At 45.9% G+C, this 9290-nt stretch overlaps 1 protein-coding gene across 1 annotated transcript in view; it reads right to left on the reverse strand.

The window, feature by feature from the left end:
* Positions 1 to 398: 398 nt before the first annotated feature.
* LOC130379543 (axin-1-like) overlaps positions 399 to 9290 on the reverse strand; it is a 10412-nt gene continuing 1520 nt past the window's right edge. Inside the window, exons 2-13 of the mRNA XM_056586456.1 lie at positions 8955 to 9290; positions 7940 to 8133; positions 7676 to 7825; positions 7343 to 7477; positions 7070 to 7166; positions 6135 to 6272; positions 5319 to 5727; positions 4836 to 5004; positions 4414 to 4587; positions 3702 to 4001; positions 3158 to 3307; positions 399 to 2930 (exon numbers count right to left, since the gene is read on the reverse strand). The exon at positions 8955 to 9290 is cut by the window's right edge and continues 322 nt beyond it. Of these exons, the coding sequence (XP_056442431.1) occupies positions 2804 to 2930; positions 3158 to 3307; positions 3702 to 4001; positions 4414 to 4587; positions 4836 to 5004; positions 5319 to 5727; positions 6135 to 6272; positions 7070 to 7166; positions 7343 to 7477; positions 7676 to 7825; positions 7940 to 8133; positions 8955 to 9290 (2379 nt within the window). The 3' untranslated portion in view covers positions 399 to 2803. The remainder of the gene's footprint in view (positions 2931 to 3157; positions 3308 to 3701; positions 4002 to 4413; positions 4588 to 4835; positions 5005 to 5318; positions 5728 to 6134; positions 6273 to 7069; positions 7167 to 7342; positions 7478 to 7675; positions 7826 to 7939; positions 8134 to 8954) is intronic.

Below are 9290 nucleotides of genomic sequence, written 5' to 3' on the forward strand. Positions count from 1 at the left end.
GCCAAATTCCCGGTTGCATCCGCGCACGATGGATGCAATGTATATGAGCAGCGCACTGAAATATTTTTCACATCCATTTAAAGTCGTTACATTATGGTCCGACTTCATATGCTTTCATTAAATAATAACACTAAGTCTTTCAATATGAATAGGAATTGTTGGTCCTGATTTTAGACCCTATGTTCGAAACTATCAAATATTTGGAGCTCATGAGAGCAATGACTATGATTAACAGACTATTCATGTCTAAAACTATTCAATAGACATTCAATTATGTGTTTAAAGTATAGATAGTTGTTCAAATACAAGGTTTTGAGAATGAGCTAATTGTTTAATGATCAAAACATGCTTGCAAAACTAGACAGAAATGCCTAAGTACAAGTAACAACCCCAAGTCAAGAGCTCATTCAACATCTTTATTATGAAGTACCTTTTTTCAAAAGAAATGTACAAGTAGAACCAGAACAATGACATCTTGGCGTTTACCACTGAAACAGAAACACCATGGGCATGTGGTGCAGGTTTAAAGTCACGTATGAAATGAGTAATGTACATATTTACAGTACTAGAAGATATATCTGGAACAGATCGGAGTGAGCATGCTTCTAGCTACAAATAAAATAAAACTGAAAAATAAAAGCTTACAGTAAAACCATGGATTGGTTCCACTTATCCAGACTGGTAACATGATATAAAAGGCACTGTGTTTCACACTAGTTGACAATACAGGACAGCTTTTCCATCTCTGAAGTAATCATAATAATCACAAAAACAATTCTTATAATATTCATTCATCCGTCCTAGGACATTCTTTTGAACAAAAATCCAATGACATTAACCAACAGCGGACCCTAGCCACCTGCAAAAGAAACATTAAAATAAAATAGATAATTCAACTTATCATCAGGAAAACATATCACATAAAGAACATGCTTGGTGATTATTAAACTTACTTTTTTTGTATAAACATATATATCTAAAACTTTAAATTTCATATTGAATAGGCATAATGAGTTGGAGCAAGGTCTTTTTTCCCCCATATATATATTTTCCCTTAAAAAAACTGATCAAGGGCGAATTTGACATGAACATTCCCCATAATATAAAATCTCTTTGCTCTTCTTGAGTACACTGTAGACACTGAGCAGTATGTGTGTCACAATACGACAGATTTAACATGGCCAACTGTTTTTGAGACAAAAACAGTATAATGCAATCCCATTAGAGACAAAATAAATGACCACCGGATGACACAAAAATACATTCACTCCCATTAGCTGGTGTGTAGGAAATGCAGTCTGTTCCTGGGATGCTCCTTTAGTCTTTTTGGGCTGAAAGGCCAGTTTCTAAAGATAATTAATCTGGGAGTAGAGCGACTGTACAACCTTGTTTTGATACTTTTAAAAAGATGCAGGATATATTTACTTATTTTTAGAGTTAAAATATTACACCCGATGCTGACGGATTTGACGGCACTGAGAGACAACGATTATGCATTTAGGACGCACAACAGGCTCTTTGGCTGGGTTTCGAAATACAGATGTGCACGCACACAATGCACAAAAAAAAAAAAAGCACACCAAAAAAATAAGCGCAAGCATACAGAAAAAAACAAACGGCATTGGCCATGGGCCTCGGGTTGTTCGTAGGGTCTTACATAAGGATACCGTGACCAGCCAGAAACAAACAGATGCTACAATTCATAGCGGAGCGGCTGTCGGATGGGAGAATTTTTTCACTGGATTTTGAAGAATGGCCATGAAAAAAAACTGTGCGATATGGATAGGGATGACACCAAAAAAAAAAATTGACTGCACTGAAAGAACTAACCTTTAAAACGTACACAACACATTTATACAACATAAACGTCGACATACAAAGAATGTATAGGCTGTGTTAACACCTAATAGTACCTGCCTTGTATATACATAATGCAAATAAAACAGGTAGTTAGGATACTTGCCAAATCAAAAATACATAGCTTTGGTAAACAAGTCACGTGTGGTGACTCTGGCCAATCATCAGAATAGTGTGATCTTATCAGAACATGACATCTAGGACTCAGAAGGGGCGCATGTTCCTGTGTCAAGTTTTCCTGTGCTGGAGACGCACGCTAAAGATATATTTCCGAGAAGGAAAGATAAACATGACTCCTGCCTTTTGTAGGGGGGCGGGGGGGTAAAAAGAAAACACAACTGATCAGGAACCGTACGGAAGGCGGCGAGACTCCAGGTAGAAACGTAGCTGCATTCTCTGCCGACCCAAGCACCAAGAGTTTCTGTGGTAATGTAGCAGCATCGTAATGGTATGCAGAGGCGAGGAGGTACTCCCTCCAGAGCGATGGAAGTGGAAGACTGGTTCACACCTCCTTCCAGCCGTTCCCTCGTCCCCGCCGCACACCCCAAAAGCAGTGGGAATCCGGTTAACTCAGGCATATTACCCGGCATCTCCGACGGAGACCAACGCCTGATAAATCCATAACCCTTCGTTAACTCCGCCCTCGTCAACATCATCTCCTTGTAAGACCTTTCGACCTTCCCTCAAACTAGGACCTCGAGACTTGACTGCACTGAATCCCCCCCTCCCCCTCAAATGACTCTTGAGGCCTAGTTCCCTACCTGCTCAACCCACATTCTCCATTCATCACATTCCACCCTCCATCGTTCCACTCGTATTCATTCCTTATCCGTCGTCCCGCAGAATCTTGATATCAAAAGTCTGCCGTCATCCTCATAACCTCTCCCTGGACCCACATTTGCATCCTTCTCTCCCTGTTTCCAAGCGACCTGGCACCACCCATCTGTCAGTCTATCTTCTCCACTTTCCCGATGATCTTCTCCTCGAAGATGGGCAAGATGGCGTCCTCCTCGCGCACCTCCTCGAAGACCACGCCGCAGTCGAACTCATCGCTCACCTTCTTGAAGTAGAACCTGAAAGCGGGGTTGGAAAATCAAGCCATGTTTATATTAGCTGTACTTTTCCAGTAATTCATTGATACAATTATATTAATGTTTTTTTTATTTTGATGTTCATATTGATTCATTCTTGATTCATCTTTAAAAACAATCATAATGAATAAATGAAGGTTTCCAATTGGAATGTAGGGCAAGTTTGAATGCTTAATATAAAAAACGCATAAGAAAGGACCAGTTCTCACCTGTAATGGCCCTTTTTAGTTAGCAGCTCCTTGAACTGGCCGAGAGTCACCACGCGACCTTTGACCGACGTCCGATAGGGGATGGGCTCTCCACAGAAGTAGTACGCAACCGTTATGTTCTCACACACCTGCCGCTTGCCAGACTTGTGCCTTGGGGAGAGAAAGGTGCATGTCAGAATATGCAAATATATGCCCCCTACGCAATACACACAAGAACCACATAATACCGGTTTGAATACGTTGTCACGTATTCGCACACTTTCACTCTCTCACTAAATGAAGCAAAGATCGCTTCATATTTGTAGCACGACCCAAAAATTAACTAAATATTGTTTTTACAGAGAAAAGCATACATGTATGCAGGCTTGTTTTATTTTCCTATTCTTTCTTTCTCGCTTCATATAGGACTCATGACTATTTCGGACTGGAACATATCAAAAACATTATTTTGCGTCTTTCCTGAAACAGCCTTGTGCCTCGGGATGAACCGATTTGAATAATATTCAAATTCAACCAGCCACCCCACACCCACACCCACACCCACCTCTGTTTGGCCTGCTGTATAGCGTTCCTCCGGCGCTCCTCCTCCAACCGGCGCCTGGCCTCCTCCAGCTGGGTGAGGGGGTTAGGGGCAGGGTTGGGGGGCATGGCGGGGTCCTGGATGAAGGGGTGGGAGGGCTGCACCTGGGCAGAGGCGGGGCACGGCATAGATGTGGACGCCGACGACGGGTTGTTGCGCAGCTGGGCCGAGACCCAGGGGTGGACGGCCCCGGGGCGCTCCACCGAGGTGGGCCGTGGGGGCTCGTTGCTGCCCACCGTCCGCCTGGAGCCACTGGTGCTGCCGCTGGAAGAGCACAGCGCACAGAGAGACCGTGTCAGTATAATCACACACACACACACACACACACACACACACACACACACACACACACACACACACACACACACACACACACACACACACACACACACACACACACACACACACACACACACACACACACACACACACACACACACACGATTTCAAGATTTCAGTCATGAAATTAAATTGTTGTTAACACTAGTTTAATAACGTCAACAAAGTGATCCATTTTGTAATCTAATCATCCTTAAAGTGGAGTGGCACCGCCAATATCAAGGCCTACATGGAAATACACAGCCATCCACACAAAGTGACATTTTACAGGGCCCTCATACAGGTAGGAGAATACCATGGGACCAATGTGTGTGCTGTGTATGGTGCATCACAGCACCTGTTCTTCTTGTGTCTGAGCGCCTCTCCCTCCATCATCCACTGCAGGATCTTCTGGTTCCTCTCCAGGTCGTCCGTAGGCACCTGAGAGTCCGAGCCCCGGCCGTTCTCCTCCCCTTTGCCAGAGATTTCTGCCTTCTTGACGCTCCGCCGCGAAAGCGTGCTACCTTTACTGCTGCAAAACCCAAACGCACAGACACACACGTCAGTGGAGGCCACAGGGAGGGAGCAGGTTTTCCAAAACAATTTCATGCCATGAGCCAATTGTGGAGGCGTGTATACAAATTAAAAAAAAGAATTAGCTCATATACATGTATTACCATAGTCCACACACTCTTATATAGCAAGACACTTATGAGTTGCGAGCCACGTTCTGAAAAGCTTGTAGCACATGGACACACACATGCAAACACACACACATACCTGTAGCCCATGCCGTCCAGCGTGCTAGCTCCAGCGCCGTCGGCATAGTTACGCCCCCTGCCGGCGTACTGGCTGGCAGGCTCTCCGTTCCAGGAGAAGTTGCCCTGGGGCCGGGAGCCCATCTCCTCCTGGCCCCTGTGGTGGTACAGCTGCTTGTGGTGATGCATGCCTAGGACAGAAAACCACAACAACGTTCATACACATTCTTCCCTCTCTTCTGTGTTCCTTTGCCTGGTGCTTGGATTCGGGAGCTTTTCCCGCCACCCTTCAGAGGAATTAGGGTCAAGGGGTAACCTATATCTGCTCCTGTGAAGCCCTTTGAAATTAAAATTTACTTGACATATATAATTAATACCATTAGTATAAAATAATAATTAGACCCAACATTGGATTTTATAGTAGCCATAGAGTACCCAAAGACACAGACAGCAGACACCTAAACCCAAACATCAACAAAATGATCCGCTTTTTTTCAAACTCTACCTTTCATGGCGGCGGGCGGCACCCCGTGACCTCCGACCCGGTGTGGCGGGTAGTGGGAGGGCGGGTAATGGGAGGGCGGGGCGATGCCCCCGTCGGGCGACCGCGACGACTTGGGAGGCGAGTGCCGCCCGCCTCCGACCGAGTTGGAGTTAGTCGCACCCGGCGACTGGCAGCCCGGCGTCTTCATGACGCGCTGCACGTGGTCGTCCAGGATGGACTCGGGGTCGTCGTCGTTGGCGTCCTCCATGGCCACCAGCCCACCGTAGGTGGCGGCCGCCGTGTTGGCGGTGGAGGTTTCCGAGTAGCGGGCGCCGTACAGGGGCGGGAAGGCGGCGGACAGGGCCAGTGGTATGCTGTGGGAGGAGATGGAGGCCGCCACCGAGACGTCCGCGTCGTCACCTTCCTCTTCCTGCCGGGAATAAGATAAGATAAGGGAAGATAATGGGTTTGAGCAATGACTGGAAGTATATACTCTAATGCGCCGACGTGAGGAAAATGTGTCGATACGAAAAGGTCATGTTGAATATTAGGACTTTTTGCCTATATGCTTATGAAGTCTTAATGGTCATTTTAAAAACAGTCAAAATTTTTCAGTACAGGTATTGAATGATGATGGTTATTTGAGGTTAAGAAAAAAAAAAAAAAAAAATAGGTCTCTGCGTTTTCAAAAGTCATATCATTCTCTCATTAGTATTCAATTGGACTATAAAGCTGCATAAAGATATGCCAGTATCGTCACTTTAACGATCCCACAAGTAAATCCCGATGATGAGACAACACCGCTATTCAGAGACACGCAAGTGCAGTGAGACCCACCAGCCGGACTCTCTTCAGCCTCTCCTCGAGTCTCTCCTGGGCATCCCTCTCCCTCAGAACCGTCTCCAGTCTGCTAATGAGATCCGCTGCAAACCTCTCGGGCTCCACGTGGATGTCTTTTGGCACGCGGTACGTGCGCTGCATACATAAACGCAAACAAACAACAAAATGAGTGCCACTAAATGCCTGGGTGGCCCATACGAACTTGTCCTATTTTACGTATTCAACTTAACGCTGTCGGGAGAAATAATTGGCACAATGAGCATAGCTGGGATCAGTGTTCAAGTATAATGCGTACTAAGATCCGTCATTTGGAATAGGCACTTTTAGTATAGATACATAATTCACGGTTGCACTGTTGGTGATTCAGTGCATCGAGCTTGTGTGTCCTTCCCTGTGGCCGACATTTTGTCGCATACTGCTATGTGAAGAGAATAATGTAGACAATCCAAATAGGCTGCAGCCCATAGGACGTCCTTGCTCTGCAAATCAGTTGTTCTTGGCCTACTGCCTTATCAAATCAGCTTGTGATTCTCAAGTTTTAACAGGTACATTTTTTATGTGGTAGGCCGCTAAAGGTACTGTATGGAAAGTTAATGATTAACAAAAGGCTTATCAACCTTACAACATTTTCCATTTGTCATTCGCCAATTACAGCATTTGGAGGACATTTCTCCCCTGGTTTACTTTACAACAGTTTTGTTTTTGCCCAGTTGAGCAGCGTGCTTGTGAATTGTTGCTTTGATCTAATCTAGGCTTCTGAATGACTAACATGTATTGAATATAGCTTGCTCAACGACTTTCAACAGGTCTATGAGGTAAGCTTCTTAATGACTGTCAGGTACAGGATGTAGGGCTCTGAATGACTGACAGTTAAGTGAGATAGGGGGCTGAATGATTGACAGGTAAATGAGGGAGGCTTCTGAAAGACTTACAGGTATATGAGGTAGGGGGACGCGCCCATTAGCTTTGGCACTTTCATGCATCTCGCGTCGATGCTGCTTACGATATCTATAAGGAGGAACCCCATCTCTGCATACACACACACACACAAAATAAAACAAGTGTTAGATCTGAAACATCTTCAGAAATTAGCAGCTACGATGCAACAATAAGCTATATGCTCAAACGTAATAACTGTGGTCATGAACCGACACTGTGGTCATGAACCGACACATCAGGCGTAGACATTTAAGCGAGACACTTACACACTGCTGTCCGTCAAAGAAAGTGTGTCGGCATCGCTGGACATGCTCTGCTGCTCGCTGTCGTTGGCACTGGTCACCGGTGCTCGGGCGTAGCCCATGTTGACATAGTACGGATTCACCGGCTCCTTCCATGGCCTGGGGATGACGACGACGACGGGGGACGGGGGACGGGGGGGGGGTTCAATAAATAAAGTGCACCCAGCCAACATCCATGATAGCGGGATAAAAGGGGGATTAAATACCCGGCACAGAAAACCCTTGTCACGTGCACTAGTACGAGTAGACCCAACAGAAGCCATGCTGACGAAGGTGAACGGTGAATCGCCCACACACCTGTACTCCCTAGCGTCGGGCCTCCGTCGGTTGGCCACGGTTCTCTGTGGCACCGTCTCCATCAGCAGACGCTGAGTCAGCCTCCCTGCAGGCGTGTCCCCACACTCACTCTCGTCCTCCTGCTCCTCGTCATTAGCTCCTCCTCCACACCTGGTGTGTCCGCCAAGCAAACAAAGCATAGAAGAGGAGTGTTGACCTGTAAGCCGTCAGGGGGCAATTCAATAGAGAAAAAGGGACGCATTATGAAAGAGAAGGACGCCCTACCTCCACTCTTCATCCTCCGCAAGCGTGGGTAGGTACCCAGGGACAGACTTGGCCATCCCCGACGAAGGGCTCTGGTCGCTGGGATTAGGTTTGGGGCTCTCCCCTCCTGTTCGTGTGTACTCCAGATAGAGGTCAGACTTGAGGAACAACGGGTAGGTATTCTCCTCCATGGTGGTCTGAATCTCTGTCTGGGCCTGAGTCACGGACACAAACATTGTCATTCGATAGTGCCTATACATTTGAAATAGTTATATTTAGAAAAAATGTATTTTTGCAATTCAATACAATATATGGAAACAGTGATATACTACTAATTAACTGCAATGAGTTTAAAACAATTATCCATAAATATAGCATGCAACCCATTAAATAGGGATAAGATAGGATGCATCTCAAGTGAGAGATTTGTGGCAGGGTCAGTAAACTTTACTCAATTGAGTAGTGTGGTCCATGAGTGAGGTGTTGAGTTTCATCGTGTAACTGCATGCCCTCGAAAAGCCTACTCTGTGTGTTTCCTCCCCAAATCATACTGGACATGCGACTCTTTTAGGATTTTCCTTTTGTCACCAGTGACAGCCAGCTAACCCATGCAATAATTTGTCATTCTTAAGATGCACCGATATGGAATGTCTTGCGACATACAGCCATAAGAAACCATGTATAGGCAGACATTTTTTTCCATCCCCATGGTGCCATTGTCAACAGTGGCCATTTCCTGCATTCTACGATACCGATATAACAAATGTTTCACTACTAACTTGTCATTTACTAAGCTTAATAAATTCAACTCATTAATCTCAAGCAAAGCTGCAAGAAGCAGCATGTGTTGACCAGTTTTGCTTACAATAACAAAAAACATCTGTAACACAAACAGGCAAGCCAAACAGAAAGCCCGGTGTTTGGTTTGATGTGTGTCAAACCATGTTGTGGGCCATGTTTCCAAGTTGTCGTTGGTGGGTTAAGGGTGTAAACCCTTTGCAATAAAGAGCCATGGTACTGTCCGTGTTGTAATCACCTGTTCAAACATGGCGGGGTCCGGATGCGGCCTCACCACACAGTCTCTGATGAAGCTCTTGGTGGCGGGCTTGATCTGCCGCGAAACAATCCCAGTGCCATCTACAATGTACTTCCTGTAAATAGCCTTAGCCAGCTTGGACCTCTTGTCTTGGCTGGTTTTGCGGAATCCCGAACAGGCAAACCAAAAGTCAAGGAGGTCTGCACACCCTTCCTGGCACAGGAAGTTACGGAACAGCTGGATTCCTTCCTGGTCATCCAGAAGAGAGTGAAGTGACTCGGCCCATTTCAAGTATGGCGGCGTTGGCGAGGCCGAACCCTCGGGTTCGTAGCCCAG

The sequence above is a fragment of the Gadus chalcogrammus genome, chromosome 3, assembly GCF_026213295.1.
Source record: "Gadus chalcogrammus isolate NIFS_2021 chromosome 3, NIFS_Gcha_1.0, whole genome shotgun sequence".
Lineage (NCBI taxonomy): Eukaryota > Metazoa > Chordata > Actinopteri > Gadiformes > Gadidae > Gadus > Gadus chalcogrammus.